General features: G+C 53.9%; 2 protein-coding genes across 2 annotated transcripts in view; one reads left to right on the top strand and one right to left on the bottom strand.

Moving 5' to 3' along the window:
• PRODH2 (proline dehydrogenase 2) overlaps nucleotides 1–8,778 on the top strand; it is a gene marked incomplete at its 5' end in the record, with an annotated part of 14,686 nt that extends 5,908 nt beyond the window's left edge. The window contains 6 exon segments of the mRNA XM_008048282.1: nucleotides 2,747–2,827; nucleotides 2,907–3,062; nucleotides 3,141–3,307; nucleotides 7,024–7,134; nucleotides 7,581–7,666; nucleotides 8,549–8,778. Of these exon segments, the coding sequence (XP_008046473.1) occupies nucleotides 2,747–2,827; nucleotides 2,907–3,062; nucleotides 3,141–3,307; nucleotides 7,024–7,134; nucleotides 7,581–7,666; nucleotides 8,549–8,733 (786 nt within the window).
• A 9,717-nt stretch (nucleotides 8,779–18,495) lies between these two features.
• The window catches only part of ARHGAP33 (Rho GTPase activating protein 33), a 10,974-nt gene continuing 10,481 nt past the window's right edge, over nucleotides 18,496–18,988 (bottom strand). Inside the window, exon 23 of the mRNA XM_021707644.1 lies at nucleotides 18,496–18,515. Within this exon, the coding sequence (XP_021563319.1) occupies nucleotides 18,496–18,515 (20 nt within the window). The remainder of the gene's footprint in view (nucleotides 18,516–18,988) is intronic.

The following is an 18,988-nucleotide window of genomic DNA, read 5'->3' as shown; positions in this document are numbered from 1 at the left end:
AACTAAAAAAAAAAAAAAAAAAAGTGGGAAACTTGCTGACCACTCACAACCTGTCACCTGTCATCCTAAGTCCTTCATATATGTTCAAGGGAAACATTTAAGGGCCAGCCAAGGAGAAGTCAGTAAGAAACATTTAATTATCTGCCTTAGAGTGGGTGTATGGAATGATGGTTACAAACCTGGGTTCTTTACTTTTGCTTTTTTGGTGAAAAGAAATAAAAACATCCTGGACTCTGAAGAGACTGAGGTTCAAACACTAAGTCTGTCCTAACTAGCTGTGGGACTTTCACAAGTGACCTCACCTCTCTGTGCCTCAGTTTCTCCATCTGTAAAACAGGAGATGATAATAGTTGCTGCTTCAGAAAGTGGCAAAGACGAAATGAGTTAAATATTTAGGGAGGGCTTGAAGCAGCACCTGGCTCCAAGTCAGCCCTCCCTGAGGGTCTGAGACTATGCCCCAAGCCAGAGGAGGGACAATTCTCTGGTAACCAGGCAGGGCTCCCAGCTCTTCCCTACTCCTGGAGAGAGCATTCAGGGTTGCAGCATCCAGACCAACCGGTCCTAGGTGGGGTTCCATTGGCCGGCTAAGCCCTGTGTCGTCCATGTGGACCTTGTCGGATATAAAAGCTTGAAGCCCCATCGGTTCCGTGTTCTTTAATTTCCCAGTTTCTCTGAACCCAGCTGGGCTCCTGCAGCTCACACTCACCCTCATGACCCCCTTAACAAGACTGTGAATTATGGATGGTTATTATTCCCAGGTTACAAATGTGTTCATTCCCAAAATATGTGCTGAACATCCACCTTGCCCCAGATGCTGTGCCAGGGGCAGAGGTGACATGACAGCCAGGGCGACAGAATCCCTGCCCTCGAGGCACTCACTTATTTGTTAGTCAGGGGCGAGAGTCACTCAGTCATTAAAACCAAAGTCAGCTGGGCTTGGTGGCTCAGCCTGTAATCCTGCGCTTTGGGAGGCCGAGGTGAGTGGATTGCCTGAGCCCGCGGGTTCGAGACCCGCCCAGGCAACTTGGCGAGACCTCATCTCTACAATAAATCAAAAATTAGCCGGGCATGGTAGCGCGTGCCTGTAGTTCCAGCTACTTGGAAGGCTGAGGCAGAAAGATTGCTGGAGCCCAGCAGGTCGAGGCTGCGGTGGCCAGGAGCGGCCACTGCACTCCAGTCTGGGCGACAGAGTGAGACTTCAACTCAAAAAAAAAAAAAAACCAACCAAAGTCAGGGCCAGGTGCGGTGGCTCACACCTGTAATCCCCAGCACTTTGGGAGGCTGAGGTGGGAGGATCCCTTGAGGCCAGGAGTTCGAGACCAACCTGGACAACATAGCAAAAACTTGTCTCTACAAAAAAAGTTAAAAAAATTGGCCAGGCATGGTGGCGTGCTCCTGTATTCTCAGCTCCTGCGAGGCTGGGGCAGAAGGATCACCTGAGCCCAGGAGGTCAAGGCTGCGATGAGTCTTTGCCGCTGCACTCCAGCCTGGGTGGCAGAGAGAGAACCTGCCTCAAAACAAAACATAAAAAAACTGAGCATCTGGAACAAAACCCCCAAATCAGTCCATAACAAGTTAAGAATCAATAAGCATTGCAGGGAGAATGAGTCTGAGGAATGGGAAAGTGAAGTCCCGGATAGGGAGTTGCACATGTACAGCAGGACAGATTTGTTGAGAAGGTGACAGAACAAAGACTTGAAGGAGAGGTGGGAGCGGATGAGTGGACATCTGGGGAAGAGTGTTCAGGGAGCAGGAGGGAAGCCAGTGTGGCTGGAGAGCAGTGAGCCGGGGGAAAGTGGGCGCAGAGAAATCGCAAAGGGCCAAAGAGGAGCCTTGATGAAGAACCCAAGGTCGTAAGAGACTAATACCAGGTTGCACGTATGGCACTTAGCACAGGCTGGCTACTGTTCTAAGTACTTCCCGTGTATCAATTACAAGTCACTTGGCTGGTTCCATCTTGTCTCCTCACTGGAAAATGGGGCTTGGGAGAACCCTTGTCTACAGGGATCGTGATGAAGTTGAAAAAAGATAGTATAAGAAGTTACCTGGCTGGGCCTGGTGGCTCACGCCTATAATCCCAGCACTTTGGGAGGCAGAGGCGAGAGGATTGCCTGAGCCCAGGGGTTCGAGACCAGCTTGAGAAACTTTGCAAGACCTCTTCTCTTCAATAAATCAAAAAAGTAGCTGGGTGTGGTGGCATGCGCCTGTGGGTCTAGCTATTGGAAGACTGAGGCTGAAGGATCGCCTGAGCCCAGCAGGTCGAGGATGCAGTAGCTATGATCGTGCCACCACACCCCAGCCTGGGTGACAGAGTGAGACTCCAACTCAAAAAAAAAGAGGAAAATTTAGCTATTAGTTATAATAACAATGGTATTGAGTGTCCATCAGGTGCTGGCACTGTCTGGTCTTGATTATGTCCAGACACATCTCACATATTAACCCATTTTATGCACACAACAACTCCAGGAGGTAGATATTATTATCTTAATTTTACAGAGGAGAAAACAGGCCCAGAGAGGTCCACAAATAGCCCAAGGTCACACAGTAAGTGGTAGAGTCGGGATTCAAACCCTAATTCTGGGCTCATAAACACCTCAGTAAAGAGTATCTCTCTGATATTGCTACTTTTCCAATTTCTCGCAACTTCTAAACTTTCTCTCCCTTCTTGGGGTGGGAGAGAGGAGGCTTAGGTCCTGGAAGGGTCCAGTGGTCCCGAGCCCCTCTCCTCTCTCCTGCTGTCCCCCAGAATCTCCAGGTCTCGTGCCTCAACGCTGAACAGAACCAGCACCTCCAGGCCTCCCTAAACCGCTTGCACCGGGTGGCACAGGTAACACCTTCTGCCGTGGTCTGGCTCTGCTGCCCCTGCTGGACACCCTGGGGCTCTGACCACTGTCTCTCACCGTCAGCATGCCCGGGCTCAGCATGTCAGGATCCTGGTGGATGCTGAGTATACCTTGCTGAATCCTGCACTCTCTCTGCTGGTGGCTGCCCTAGCTACGCGCTGGAACAGCCCAGGAGACGGGGGGCCCTGGGTGTGGAACACGTACCAGGCCTATCTGAAGGTGTGTGGGACACTCCAGGGGGTGTGGGCTGGAGTCCCAGGGCCCCGACCCAACCGAGCATACCTGTGTGCCCTGCAGGATACATACGAGCGGCTGGGACGCGAGGCTGAGGCCGCGCACAGGGCTGGCCTGGCCTTCGGTGTCAAATTGGTAAGAGGCGCATATCTGGACAAGGAGAGAACGATGGCCCAGCTCCAAGGGACTGAAGATCCCACTCAGCCCAACTACGAGGCCACCAGTCAGAGGTAGGCCTGGGCCAGCCGGCCTTTGAGGGAAATAACAGTCCCTACCCTTCAGTTAGAGCCCTGGGTTCTTTATCAAGGCTCCTGGGCAGATCATCCTTTGTGTGTCCACACGATGCTCCCTCTTCCGGTCTGGGACATGAGAATGTCCCACTTGGATGGTAGCCTCCTCTTGACCTCCCTGCTCTCTCCTGTGTCCTCCTCCCATTATGTGTCCCCCACTTGCAGGCAGTTTTGCTTGTTTGTTTATTTTTTGAGTTGGAGTCTCACTCTATTGCCCAGGCTGGAACACAGTGGCATGCTCACAGCCATCGCAGCCTTGACCTGCTGGGCTCATATGATCTTTCCACCTCAGCCTTCCAGTAGCTGGAACCACAGGCCCGTGTCACCATGCCTGGCTAATTTTTTTTTTTAATTGTAGAGACGAGGTTCTGCCAAGTTGCCCAAGCTGGTCTCAAATCCCTGGGCTCAGACAGTCCTCTGGTTTTTGTCTCCCAAAGTGCTGGGATTACAGGTGTGAGCCACTACGCCTGGCAACTTTTTTTTTTTTTTTGAGTCAAAATCTCACTCTGTCACCCAGGCTGGAGTGTGGTGACACAGTTATGGTTATTGCAGCCTTGACCTGCTGGGTTCAGGGAATTCTTCCGCCTCAGCCTCCAGAGTAGCTGGGACTACAGGCGTGCACCACCATGCCCAGCAATTTTTTGATTTATTGTAGAGATAAGCTCGAGCCATGTTGCCCAGGCTGGTCTCAAACTCCTGGGATCAGGCGATCCTCTTGCCTCGGCCTCCCTAAGTGCTGGCATTACAGGTGTGAGTCACCACACCTGGCCTGCAGGCAGAGTTAACACCTGAGTCAGATCATGTTCCTCCTCGGTTCAAATTCCTCCCATGGCTCCCACGACACTCTCAATAAAGTCCAAAGCCTCACAGTGGCCCACAGGCAACATGATCTGGTCCCTGTCACTTCTCTAACTTCTCCTTCTGCCCTTCCTCTCACTCTTTGCACTCCAGACACACTGGCCTCCTTGACAGCTGCATGGTCCGATCCCTCACCTCCTTAAGTCTTCACTTCTTGGTGCCCTCTCAGGGGGCCACAGGGACATATTCAGAATACAGGGCAAATGGCCAAGCCAAGGCTAGAAACTAGGCTCGTATCCAAGACCTGTGAGGGCTCCCTGGCACGTTTGTGTACCATAGACTTAATAACTGGCACCAAGCTGGGTGTGGTGGCATGCACCTGTACTCCCAGCTGTTTGGGAGGCTGATGTGGGAGGATTGCTTGATTCCAAGAGTTCAAGGCCAGCTTGGGCAATATAGTAAGACCCTCATCTTTAAAAACACAAAAATTAAAAAATTAATAATTCACGTTGTTATTTTTTTGGGGGTCTAATCTGCATATCATAAAATTCACCATTTTAACAATTCAGTGGGGTTTAGTATATGCTCAAGGTTGTGCAACCATCACCACTATGATTCCAGAATGTTTTCATCACCGCAAAAAGAAACCTCCTATCTGTCAGCAGTCACCTTCCATGCCCTTCTCCCCTCAGCCCCTAGAAACCACTCCTCTGCTTTTTATCTCTGTGGATTTGCCTATTCTATTTCAAATAAGTAGAAATATATGACACATAATAGAAATATGTGACACATATTAGCATCATGTTTTCAAGGGTCTTCTATGATGTCACATGTAGGGGCACATCATTCATTTTACAGCTAAATCATATTCCGTTGTATGGACGTACCACATTATGTTTATCCGTTCACCAGTTGATGTTCATTTGGATGGTTTCTGCTTTTTGGGAGGCAACATATTTTGAATATTCAAAAATATTCAACAATATTCTGAATATTGTTGCTACAAACATTCATGTTCATTTTTGTGTGAACCTACATTTTTAATTCTTCTGGATATAGACCTAGGAGTGGAATTGCTGGATCATATGGTAACTCTGTGTTTGACTTTTTGAACAACTGCCAGATGATCTTCTAAAGGGGCTGCATCATTTTATATTTGCACCAACAATATATGAGGGTTTTTATTTCTCCACATCCTTTCCAATACAGAATCACTAATGTTTTAATATAGATTTTGAATAAATAATAAATTCATGTGGTTCAAAAACACAAGTCATATGAAAATGAATATGATGACATATTTCACTTCCACCAATGTCCCTGTCAGTTTCTTACCTGTGTTTCCTAAGTTTCTTTAGGCATGTACAGGCACATATAAGATATCTTCTTGTTGATTTTATTTTTAATGCAGAATGCATTGTTTCTGCAAACTGCTCCTTGCTTTTCCACTCAACTGCCTATCTTAAAGGCAAAATGATCAGTAATAATGAGCCCGGGCTCTGGAGCACCGCTTAGCCTGAGTTCAGATCCCAGCTTAGCCACTTGGAGTTGTCCGATCAGGAAGACAAGAGAACCCCTCTCAGCTTCAGTCTCTGCATCTGTTAAATGGGGATGACAAGCAAATCTACTTCACAGAGTTGATTTGAGAATTAGATGAGTGATTAGATTTTCCCAGAGGAAACAGGAGTTCGCCAGGGATTTAACTAAAGGAGAGTTAGTGAAGGGACTGTTTACAGAAATGTGGGCAGGTTAGGGGAACTTCCCACAAAGAAGGTTGAGGCACCCAGGAACACACAAGAGCAGGAAGCTGTTTCAACCCCTGTGCTAGAGCTGAGAGAGAGGAGGGCCCCCTATAGGGGAGCTGTGACCACACAGAGGACAGAGTCAGGGTGAGCAGGGGACGGGCCAAGGGCCAAAATGCCAGCTGTCTCTCTTTCCACCTCCTGACCTCCTGCACATGACTCGACACGTGATGCAGGACCCAAAAGTCAGCTTCTTGAGGGGCAGAGACCAGACCTGGGGAGCAAGGTGAATACTCAGCATAGGGTATACAGTACACAGGTGGCACGTGGCCTGCAACGAGTGTGGAAAGCATCTGCCAGTCCCTCTACCGCTCTGCCCATCTCAGTGCCCAGACAGCGACCTTGTTCTTTTTCACAGCTGTGTGGTATTTCATTATCCCCTGTGTGCCACCGTCCACTTAGCCAGTTCCCCACTTATAGACGTTTGGGGTGCTGCTGGGCATGTTCTGTCGACAGTGTGCTGTGAATAACCTTGGGCAAATGCCAACTTGTGCGTGGGATGTGATCCTTTGCTGTGAGATCGCCATTGAGCCAAAGACTTAATATACACACTCACAGCCGGGCTTGGTGGTTCAGCCTGTAATCCCGTGCGTTGGGAAGCTGAGGTGAGTGGATTGCCTGAGCCTGCGGGTTCGAGACCCGCCTGGGCAACTTGGCGAGACCTCATCTCTACAATAAATCAAAAAAATTAGCTGGGTGTGGTAGCGCGCGCCTGTAGTTCCAGCTACTTGGAAGGCTGAGGCGGAAGGACTGCCGGAGTCCAGTAGGTCGAGGCTGTGGTGCCCGGGAGCGGCCACTGCACTTCAGTCTGGGCCACAGAGTGAGACTCCAACTCAAAAAAAAATACACACTCACCTCCCTCCATCCTCAAAACGACGCTCGGAAGTGAACTCACAGTTACAAAAGAGGAAAGTGGCTCAGAGAAGGATGTCCCTTGCAGCTGAGGCAGATGGAACGGGGATACTTGCTGACTCAATACCCTGGAGCACCCCACTACCCAGTCCCTTGTGCTGACCCTCCCTTGCCAGGTGAGCTGAATGGAGCATCTCCGTTCAGTTACAGCCGCTGCCTGGAGCTGATGCTGGCCCACGTGTCCCACCACGGCCCCATGTGTCACCTCATGGTGGCTTCCCACAATGAGGAATCTGTTCACCAGGCGACCAAGCGGTATGCGGGGGTGGGGGGGTGGGGGGGGTGGGAAACAGGTATCCACAAGGAGCCTCCCCTCCTCTCCCTTGCTCACATGCCAGGGATGGGCAGAAGGTGGAGGATGTGGAACAAGAGAAGGTACAGTGAGGTATTCTGGGAGGATATTAAAAATATCCTGCTGTGCCTGTGGGTTCTGGGGGCCCCAGACAAGGCACTGTCCTTTATTTGCTGGGGAATGGGGAGGTGTAAGGACTCCGGGGAAGTGGCTTGGGCTCACTGGGGGGCTTTCAAGGAATGCAGAAGGGTGGCTGTTTATCATCGAGTTTGGAAAGATTTCAATATTTGAATTACTGGAACAGCTATATGGGTGTGTCATGGCTGACCTGCAGTCACTGTCTAGACTGCTGATTGATGATGTGACCTTGCAGCCACTGTCTGGATTGATGATGTGACCTTTTCTGTAGCATGTGGGAGCTGGGCATCCCTCCGGATGGGCCTGTCTGCTTTGGACAACTTCTGGGCATGTGTGACCACGTCTCCCTGGCACTGGGTATGTGAACAGCTTCTCCCGCAGCCCAACCTCAAGCCTGAGGCCTCACTCCCTCTCAGTCAGATCCCTTCTGCTATTCCTAACCAAGGCTGGCCAGACTCCCGTCCAGAGCCTGCAGTTGGCCCGGCCTCCAGACAGATCTGCTATTCCAATATCAGAGGGCCTTCCGGGGCTGTCTCTGTGTCTGCTGTCTGTTGTTTCTGCCGGTTCTTGATCATGGTGTCCTGTGTCCTGTGTGCTTTGTTATCTTTACTGGGCTGCTTCCCAGGCCTGAGACCAGATGCTTTATGTTTTCTTCTGCCAGATGCTATGGGGTACGCAAATCACTTAAATCCCAGCTTGAGGTTTCTTGAGACATCCAGTGATGTAAATCTGGGCTGCAAATACACGAGGGGACTAGCCCAGTGCCATCACCTCTGAGATAGATTTTTCTGTTTTCTTCCCTGATCTGCTCATGGCCAAGGCCATTCCCTGGGAGTGGGGGAAGGTTGGAGGGCTGACTTTTCATTAACTCTTACTCTGAGGGTGTAGCTTTTCTGGGTTCCAGCTTAATTTGAGGACATCCTCCCTTATAAATTTCACCTGGGTCAGGCCTTGAGCTGTGAAGGCATCAAAGAACTGCTCGATTTTTCCTTTCAGGAAGAAGTGGCTTCCTGTGTGTCCCTTCTCTCTCTCTCTCTGAGTTCTCACTTTCTCTTAATTTTGGATTAGTAAATTTTTTACTCTCTTGGCAACATTTTAATAACTTTAAGGATTTAAGTGATCAATTTTATCCAATTCACTGAGTCTGCCATACTCTCATAAGTGGAGGTCTCTGTTCCGAATGGGGGCTGGGGAGCCTCCCCAGACAGAGACCATATTCTGCCAACACTCTCTCCCCAGGCCAGGCAGGCTACGCAGTGTATAAGTCCATCCCCTATGGCCCCCTGGAGGAGGTGATCCCCTACCTGATCCGGAGGGCCCAGGAGAACCGCAGTGTGCTTCAGGGTGCCCGCAGGGAAAAGGAGCTGCTCAGCCAAGAACTGCGGCGGAGGCTGCTGAGGGGAGGCCTAAGGGTACCCCATTAGCACCCCTGGGAGTCATGTGGTCAATAAAGGTCTTAAGCTACTGCCCAGGCTGCTGTCCTGCACTGAAACTGTCTTCTTGGGGAAGGGTTCATCTTGATCTCAGCCAGACCAAGCTAAGGGACTCTATAGCTCAAGAACGCACTTTAGATGATCCTAGCGCACAGCAAGGCCATCAGTCAAGGATTAATGATGCCTTCCCCCAATTCTGAGGCTGCCCACCCTGTGATAGGTCTGGTCAGTGACTGACATGGGAATTTTTTTCATCCAGTGGATGTCCAAATGAAGAACACTGAACCACTGAAGTCAAAGCTGGGCCGAGGCCACATGGTCAGGGAGGGACAGAAGGAAGAGACAGGCTTCTCTCTCAGTTCATGTGCACTGAATGAGGCCCCTTCTGAGCTAGGTTCTGAGATGAACAATGCTGGGGACACAACAGTGACATAATCTCAGGCCCTGCCACCCGTCTCTTAGTCCGGTGGGGGCAGATAGAACTATCTTTAGACAGTGACAGCCCAGAGTGGTCAGGGCTGTGATAGAGGAAACCCAGGCAGAGTAGTGGAAGTCAGAGGGAGGCCAGAGGAGGCACTGACATACACTGGGGAGATCAAGAGGCATCCCAGAGAATTCACGAGAATAACCAATGAAGATTGAGAAGAGCATTCAGAGGCAAGGGTATGTGTACGAACAGTGTGTGTGACACGGACTGGGGAGTGGGGAGGCAAGGCTGGAGGGATAGGCGGGACCAGATGATACAGTGTTAGATGCCAGACTGCAGGACTTGGACTCTGTCCCAGGGGTACTGGGGGCTCGGGAGGGTCTCAGGCCGGGGAGGGACAGGGGCAGGAAGACCCTCCTGGCTACTATGTAGAGGGTGGACCAGAGAGGGGAGACAGGCGGGGAGCCCAGGAGAGGCTGGGACAGGTGGGCTACAGGGAGGGCAGGAGGGGGCTGCTGGAGGTTGAGGACGGGAGGGGAACTACTGCGCAAGCGCGGCAGGAGGCCACTGCCGCGCATGCGCCTGGGATTCCCGCTCAGACAGCGCCGAGGTCATGTGGCAGTCACGTGGTGACCACGTTGGAGACCAACGGTAAGTGCAAAGCCACCTGGCCTGGGGACGGGGCTGAGGATTTTCCTAGAGCTTCAGGGCCCCCAGGTCTCCCCCAGATCCCTCCTCCAGCCCTCAGAGTCCCCCTCAGAACCCCTTTTCATCAGCCCTCAGACCCCGCCCCAATATGGAAACTCCGCCTCCACTCTCAGGCCCCGCCCCACTAGGAAACTCTGTCCCCATTTCGTTGATTCCCCTCCCCGCCCCCCAGCAGACTCAGTCCTCAGGCCCTCCTGCCTTCGGTCCCCTCCCCCAGCCTGTAGCCCCTGTCCCCAACACCAGACCTCAAGCTACCGCAGACCTCAAGCTAGGCCCCCAGCCCACAGACATGCTTACAGCCCGCAGTCTGCCGTTCGCCGCCTTACCTCCTTCAGATCCCGGGGCACTGCTCTCAGACGCCACGTGTCCCTGTCAGGTCCCTTTCCCCAGCCCGCAGACCCTCCTCCCTTGGACTCCCTCACTACCTTTTAGGTCCTAAACTGCAGGCCGCTCTTCCAGCAACTGGCGACCTTCAGAGCCTCCTAAGCCCTGGCTCCTTTCTCACGCCCCTGTCCTAGCCTCACAGCCCTTTTACTACCCTTGCACGCCCTACCCCAGCCCTAAAACCCCCTCCCAGTCCTCGGATTTCCTTAGATCCCCTGGAGCTCTCAGTTTCCCCAAACCCTGTCCTTCTGGTATGTACGTATGTCCCAGAGCCACCCTTTCTCTCATTCAGATGCTTCCCTTAGGATCAGACCTATCCTGAATCCCCTTCCCATCTAGACTGCCCCCCAGGACTCCCAGCGACTCTGTTTGTATTGCTTTATTGTCCCCAGAGGTCCGGTTCTTCACTTCCTCCTGCCCTCATGAGACCCCTTAGCTGACCCTGGCCCAAGAGCTGACTGAGTCTGCAGCCCACAGATGCCCTCACGGCCCTCCCACTTCCCTGTGGAGCTGGGTTCTGTACAGGATCCAGACACCCAGGTGGGTCGTCTGCATCGTCTGGCTGTGGCCGGGGGCCCAAGATGGGGTCTGGTCAGGCTTCTACGGAGAGGTGAGGATCTGGCTGCTGGGACTGCCTGTAGAGGCAAGATCAAGGAGCAGTATGGAGGGTGTGGCTTCAGTTGGCCAGTCAGCAATTCTGTGCTGGGCACCCTGCCGTGTACTGAGCAAGCTCTGGGGTCCCTGAGGGGATTTAAGGGTGAACATGACCTCTGGGTTATTGTGAATGAAATAGGACACACTAGAAAGGATGGCTTTTCAGGTGGAGTGATACCTGAGTCATAAAAGCCAGTAATGCAAAAAGGGGGAAGGGGGAGATTCTTGGAAGACAGAAGAGCCTGTGCAAATGCCCTAAAGTCAAAATGAACTGTGCACGTGTGAGTAGCAGCCAGACTCAGGGAGTGCACTGAGGCTGAAAAGGCAGGTCCAGGCAGTCAGGGGCTTCAAAAGTTGGATTTTGTTCTGTGAATGAGGGGAAACCGTTGGCATTGTAAGCAGGAAATTAATATTCCTATGAACATTAACAATTTATCATTTGTTTTCAATACCTTCTGTAAATTGATTGTGTATCAGGCCACTTTCTGAACTTGCTTAATAGTTGTAATTGTTGTTTCTTCTAGTATTTTTGTTATCTGCAGGTGGTGACAGTTAGGTGTCAGCCCTTCAACTTTTTTAAAATTTTAATTTCTTTGTTTTTTTTTTGAGACAGGGTCTCACTCTGTTGCCCAGGCTGGAGTGCATTGGCATGATCACGGCTCACCACAGCCTCCACCTCCTGAACTCAGGCGATCCTTCCGTCTCAGTCTCCCAGGTAGCTGGGACTACAGGCACACCATACCTGGCTCAATTTTTTAAATATTTTTTTATGGAGTTGAGTTCCCACTATGTTGCTTTGGGTGGTCTTGAACTCCTGGCTCAAATAATCCTTCTGCCTCAGCCTCCCAAAGCACTGGGCGTACAGATGTGAGTAGCGGCACCCAGCCAGCCCTTCAATATGTAAACTCTAAATTTTTTTTCCTGTCTTAAGATATTGGCCATCACTCCCAAACCACGTTGGTGGTTTTCTTTATTGTTATTGTTCTTGATATTAAAGGGGATGAGTCCTACGTTTTTGGTTTATAACTTTTGTCAGGTAAGGGAGTTCCCACCTAAGATTTCTTTCTTTTTTTTTAAGAGACGTGATCTCACTCTGTCATCCAAACTGGAGAGCAGTGACTCGATCATAGCTCACTGCAACCTGGAACTGCTGGGCTAGAGAGATCCTACTGGGTCATTCTTCCAAGTAACTGGGACTCCAGGCACACGCCACCACTCCTGGCTAATTTTTAAAAAATTTTTTTAGAGACGAGAATCTTACTATGTTGCTCAGACTGGTGTCAAACTTCCAACCTCCATCAGTCCTCCCATCTCAGCCTCCCAAAGTGGTGGAATTTCAGGCGTGAGCCACCACACCCAGCCTCCCATCTAAGTTTTCTTAGGTGTTTTTTTCCTAATCATAAGTAAGTATTGAATTTTATCAAGTGCTTTTTCTGTGGCTACTGGATTAAACATGTGATTTTGCCCTTTAATCCACCCATAATTGTGTTTTATTTTTAATTTTATTTTTTGAGTTAGGGTCTCACTCTGTCACCCAGGCAGGAGTGCAATGATGTGACCACAGCTCACTGCAGTCTTAACCTCCTGGGCTTGGGCAATTCTTCTGCCTCATCCTTCTGAGTAGCTGGAACTACTGGGGCATGCCACCACAACTGGCTAATTTCTTAAATTTTTTTGTAGAGATGGGGTCTTGTTATATTGCCCAGGCTGGTCTTGAACTCCTGAGCAGTTCTCCTGCCTCAGCCTCCCAAAGTGCTGGCATTACAAGCGACAGCCACCACACCCAGGCTCATGTATGTGTTTTATTACATTGATAGATTTTCTCATGTCGAATCATCCTTGCTTTCTGGGATAAATTGATTTTACTTTATTTAGGATTTTTGCATACGTGACCTTAAATAGAATCGATATGTAATTTTTTCTGGTTCTGGAAGCTCTCATCTGGTTTTGGAATTGAGGTCATACTAGCCTCATAAAGTGAGCCTTGCTCTCTTTTTCTCTTTTTGGAAAAACTTATATAAGATAATCTACTACTTGAAATGATTCATGTTTTAAGAGGCCTCTTAGGCCGGGCATGGTGGCTCAAGCCTGTAATCCCAGCACTTTGGGAGGTCGAGGTGAGGAGATTGCCTGAGCCTAAGGGTTCGAGGCCAGCCTGGGCAACTTGGTGAGACCTCATCTCTCCAATAAATAAAAAAATTAGCTGGGCGTGGTAGCGTGCACCTGTAGTTCTGACTACTTGGAAGTCTTAAGGCGAAAGGATCGCCCAAGCCCAACAGGCTGAGGCTGAGGTGGCCGTGAGTGTGCCACTGCACTCCAGCCTGGGCGACAGAGTGAGACTCCAACTCAACTAAAAAAAGAGGCCTTCTTGGGGAAAGATGAGTACAGAAAGCCAGTTAGGATGCCGTTGCAAAAGGTGGTGGGCTACTGAGTGAAATGCGATGCAGTGAGTTTGGTGTCCAGAAGTTCCCGAAGGACCACATTTGGAGGGATTCTGTGACAGAGACCAAGCTGGGTTGGACCAAGTACATGATTGATTAGCCATGTCTACCAAGGGCATAGAGTGCAAGGACAAGGTTACCATGCAGTTGACCCCTCTCCCTCATAGGGACTGGAGGAAGAGGAACTGGTGAATGATGGATGAGGGGTGGGGAAATCCAGGGCTTGGGGCAGAGGATGAGTAGTTGGAAGGGAGATTTGAAGAGGGGGGTTGTGGGGGAGGGGATTGGTACATGCTTGGAGGTAGGGTGCGGAGGAGGTTGCTACTTGGATTTAGTCCTTAGATGCAGTTTTCAAAAATAAATTTAAGAGATTTCCTGATAAAATCTAGAAGGTTTGCTTTTCTTGAAGAACTGGATGCCGGCCTCAGGGGACCTGTATGTACATTACAGAGTTAGAGCTGAGTAGTGTTTGCCTGTCCTAGACAGTGTACTAGGCTCCCATAAGCCAAAGTCCCCATGAAGTCCACTTCCTCCTGGCCCTGGTGACCTTTGTGTGATTTTGACACCTCTGGGATGGGGGATGGATGTCTGCATGGCAGACAGATGTCTGTCACCCTGTGTTCCATTTCTGGGGACTTAATGGTGATTTTTGGAGCACTGTTTTGAGATGGATTCTGCGGCACCTGGAGGGTGGCGGTTCCAGGACACAGAGATGGAAACTGGGGCCAGTGGTCACCCAGTCAAGGAGGGACTGTGGAGATTGGGAATTGGCAAGAGCGTATGCCTAGTGACCCCCAGGAGTATGGGGTGGGGACAGTCCTAACACTGCCGCCCCTAAGTTGTCCAGGTAGATGCTGAGAACTCTGCTGGGCAGACGGGGCTCTTCCTCTCAGCGCTGCTGGGCCACGGCTCCACTGTGCGACTCCTTCTGGCCTTTGGTGCCAACCCCAACCAGTGAGTAGACAGGGGGTGGTGCCCCCACACTACCAGGGCTGAGTTTGTGCCCCGGGGAGCCTGAGAACCGGGGCTTCCGTCCCCTGAGGCTCTCCTTCATGACTCCTCTTCCATTCCCCGGTGAACCCCGTTCCCCTGTGACCCTTCTTGTCCTCAGCTAACCCATTCTCACTCACCAGCTACTGTTCCCATTCTCTGGGTGCCTTCCGTGCACTCAGTGAGCCTCTCGTCCCCCCAGAGACCTCACTGTGGCCTCAAGGGCCTTTCCCATCCCGATGTCCACCTCCCATGTTCACAGTGACGCCCCCCACCCCCCGGTCCCCCCACCCGGCCACTTTCTGTCCATGTTCAGTCCCTTTCCTAATCAGTTCCCAACCGTGTTGTTCTGCTGTAGCCGTTGCCTTGATGGCAGCACACCGGTGCACGCCGGTGCCTTCTCCGGCCGCGGCCTGGTGATGCGGCACCTGCTGCAGGCGGGGGGGGACTTGCGTCTGCGTGACCAGCAGGGTCGCACCCCGCAGGACTGGGCTGAGCAGGGTGGTGCCAAGCAGAGCTGGGAGGTGAGCCGTGGCCCTGGTGGGAGTGGGCGGGGCAGCAGGGCCAGCACCGCCACCTGGCCTCACCCCCGCGCGCCCCCATCCAGGTGCTGGAGCTGTTACAGCTCTGCCGTGCCCACATGTCAGCACTAGTGCATGGCAGCGAATTGGCACCCACTGCATCTCTGGGCCAGTTGCAGGCCAGATCTGGGAATAGCCTGCATGGCCCTCTGACCTCGCGGTGGCTGGTGCAGACTGACAGGTAACTGTCCACACCCCGAAGCCCACCCTCCGACCCGCCATGCCCAGACTTACCCTCGGCCTGCCCTTTATCCCAGGGTACTGAGGCTAGAACAGATCAGGAGGTCCCCCCAAGTCCCGGCCTTGGGGTTTGGCCAGGTAAGTGGGAAAGGTTGGGAGAGCGGGAACCGCCGCTGCTCTCTCTGTGTCTCATGGTCCTGTTTCCCACCCCCAGCTGAGCAGCCTGTGGCCACTGGGACTAGTGACAGGCATACCACTCGCGGACCCCAAGGAGCTGCTGCCAGCCCAGGGAGAGCCGGACTGCACCTACGAGAGCAGCTCCCAAACCCTCATGGCCAAGTGAGAGCCCTGCCCTGCCCTTGCAGATGCGAGTCCTGCCCTGCCTGGACCGGCAGCCTGGCTCCCTGCTCCCCTCGCACGGAAAGCCCCTTTGTCTCAGAGCCACGCTCTTCCCTTCCCGCCCCCAGCCTCCTGTGGAGGGGCCACCCTGTGACTGTGCGGCAGCTGAAGGCCCCCGGAGCCCAGCCTGACGTGTTGCTGGCTGACCTTCAGCACTGCAGGTGCTCCGCCCCAGCCTCCCAAGGCCGTCTCCCGCCTGCCCCTTGGCTCGAGTGTTGCACAGACGAGACCAGGGCACACAGCAGTAGCCAGGGTCAGTCCTCGCTAATGGGCCAGCACCGCGTGGAGCCCACCCACTGGAGTGACCGCTGACTGGGAAGCGGGTGCCAGTTCTGTGTGTGGTGTCCTGTAGGCCCCAGAAAGGAGGTGGGGTGGGGAGGGCTGCCGTGGACAGGGCATGAACTGGGTGCTGGCTCCACCACTGCTGGCTGTGTGACCCGGAGTCTCAGTTCTTCCTTTGACGGCTGGTGCGGATTGTCTTCTCCTGGCACGTGGTGGGTGGTCTGTGCCCAGGAGCGGCCTGCTCCCTATGTGGGTTGGGGCCTGCTTGTGAATGGCCTGCTCTCCTCCTGCCCAGCACCCTGCACCACCCCAACCTGTTGCTGCTGATGGCCCTGAGCCCCTCTGTGGACCCATCAGGGCTGTGCCTTCTCTTTGAGCCTGTGTGGCTGGGCTCCCTGCATGGAGTGCTGCACCTGCAGAGACCAAGAAGGGAGGCGCCTGGCACCGTGCCAGGTCTGTTGCCTGGCCCCCTTCTGCTGCAGGTGCTAGAGGCCCTGCTGTTCCTGCAGGCCCGCTGGTGTGCTCATGGTGGCCTCAGCTCCCATGCTGTGCAGCTGGTGCGGCCAGGTCTGGCTAAGGTGGGCAACCTGGAGCATGGGCGCCCACTGCGCCAACACCGCCTGCGGCCCAGGTGAGTGCCTGCCCCACCTACCCGCTCCCATGTTTCAGTCCTGCAGCCACTGGCTCACCAGGTGCCTCCGGCCCCACAGGCCAAAGCCGGGCTGCTGCTGGGGAGGCCCAGGCCCAGGGCTGCCCCCGCCCCCCGAACTGTACCCATGGCTGCCACTTGAGCTGATCTGCGGTGACATGCCTGCCACCACCTCAGACCTCTACAGCTTCTGCATCCTGGCACAGGAGGTCTTCACCGGTCAGTGAGTGGCTCTGCCCCCTGCCCCACTGACACACCCCGCCCGTCTGGGTCCTCTAATCATGCTTCCTCACAGGAGAACTGCCCTGGGCTGGGAGAGAGGGGTCTGAAGTGAAAGCCAAGCTGGAGGCAGGTGAGAGTCCGGCCCTGGACCCCCTGGTCCCAGCCCCCTACCAGGCCCTGGTTCGAGCTGGGCTGGGCCTGGGGCCTGCTGACCGCTGGGGCAGCCTGCAGAGTACTCGATACCTGCTGCGGGAGGCCATGGCCCAGGTACAGGACAGGCCAGCAGGGGCTGGAAGGTGGCCATGGAACCCAGGCACGGCCCGTGTCCCCATGCCCCCTCCTTTCCACAGGACTCGGCTCCTGAGGGGAGCGGGAGCTCTCTGATGGAGGGGACCACACTGTCCCCTGCACCCCAGGATTCCCCACCAGGTTAGAGGCAAGGAGGGGATGGTGTCAGGTGACAGGAACAGCTGAGCTGTGCCCCCGTCCAACTACCCGGCTTGTCTCTGTAGAGAAAGTATACTGTGAAGTGGCTTCCAGAGTCAAGACAGCATCCAGGCCTCTGCTGCTTGTGACGGCCCCAGGCCCCACCCCATCCCAGGTGGGAGCCAGAACGGTGATGTGGGGCACCATAGGAGCTGCAGGACACCTGGGCAACACACGCCAACTCTCTGCCTCTACTTTCTGCAGGCCCCAGAGACTTCTGAAGTCACGAGCCACAGCAGGGTGCCCAGGGGCACAGCCTGGAACTCTGGCAGCAGCTTGACTCTAGGCAGCAGCCACAGCCCCAGCCCTGGCCTTTGTCCAGGCCCCCCCGCCAGGGCCAGCCTCAACTGCTTGGAGCCCAGCTCAGAAGTATGGATACCCCCGGAGCCCTGAGCTACCACTGACCCGTTGCTAACCTGTGACACGCCCCCAGCCCTAGTAGTCACCAACCCCAGGTTCTCTAGCTGCCTCTCCTCTGATCAGGAACACCCAGAGACTCCCAACTGTCCCCTCACTCACCTGTGACCCCTGAGTCCCCGAAGGCCCCTGCCTGCAGTCCAGCCCTCAAGACTCAGCATCCCTGTGGGAGACCCAGAGCTCTGTGGAGCAGTTTGAGAGGAAGTTCTCAGCGAAGACCCAAGCTCTGCAGGGGCTGCTGCCACACACGCACAGGGTTACCCTGCGGGACCCCAGCCCTGAGCCCGCCCCTTCCTGCTGAGCCACAGGGAGGCTTCCCACGCCGTGGGAGGCTGCTGGCAGGGAAGGTCCCGAGGGCAGGCTAAACAGAGAACCCTGTGCCCATCCCAGCCTTCCAGTCTCCATCTGTAGCTACCCGGTGGCAGCTCCAGCCTTTTCCCCTGCAGGCACCTGGCACTGAGCTGACTGCAGGAAGTCTCTCCTCCAGCTCAGAGAAGTGAGAAAGGGGCCCTGGGCGGGGGGTCCCTGGGCCCCTTCTTAATCCTTGAAGTAACCTGTTCACCCACACCGTACTACTCCACAGGATGGATCTGCTGGAGGAGATCGTAGCAGAACTGCAAAGAAGATGCCAACTCGGAGACAAGCCCAGCTTCCGCCCCGCTCCTGACACCGATTCCTAGGGTGCCCAGACCCTCTCTCAGCACTTACTGCCCCTCGCAGCCTTCCAGGAGGAACTTCCCACTTAGTGCCTGCCCCAAAGGAAATATAATAAAGCAACCCATCCGCCACTGTTTCTTCATTCATTGAGTCTGGTTCCGGCATGACACCAGCAGCCACATTTTCACCATTTTAATTCATTAATTTTGTCAGATGATTTAGTGGGACAGGTAGGGAGAGAGGGCAGGAGCTGTTTCCCCACCCCCTGTGCACAGGTCAGGACATGCTGGGGGCTCCTGAAGGGAGAGGGAGGACAGGTGTCAGCCCAGCCCTCCCTCGGATTTGTGCGAGGGCCCCCAGGATGGAGGATGGCGGGGGATGGGTCAGCCCGGGGCAGGGAAGCCATTTTTGCAGGTTAGGGACCCACATCAGATGCAAGTTACAAAGTTAGAAACTTCGGCAGGGGCAGGAGCTCAAGAAAGTACAAAACGAGGGACTGGGCGGGGCGAGGTCCACGGAGGGAAAGGAAGGCAGGAAGGGCCCTCCCGCTCCAGCTCAGCAGTAGCTTCGAGTCTGGCCCTCGGCGTGGAGGGACCAGCTGGGAGTCGGGTAGGGGGGTGGGGGGCCAGCCCCCTCCCCTCTTTGCCCTCCATTTCTGTACAGGGACCCCCGGGGGAGCTCGCCTCCCCTCCCGTAGGCTGGCGGGGCTGCCCTGTAGAGCAGAAGCGGCTCGGGAGGGCCCCAGGGTCCAGGCACCCTGTGAGGGGTG

The sequence above is a fragment of the Carlito syrichta genome, unplaced genomic scaffold, assembly GCF_000164805.1.
Source record: "Carlito syrichta isolate Samal-C Ts95f unplaced genomic scaffold, Tarsius_syrichta-2.0.1 Scaffold123311, whole genome shotgun sequence".
NCBI lineage: Eukaryota > Metazoa > Chordata > Mammalia > Primates > Tarsiidae > Carlito > Carlito syrichta.
This window is presented reverse-complemented; position numbering and strand designations above follow the sequence as displayed.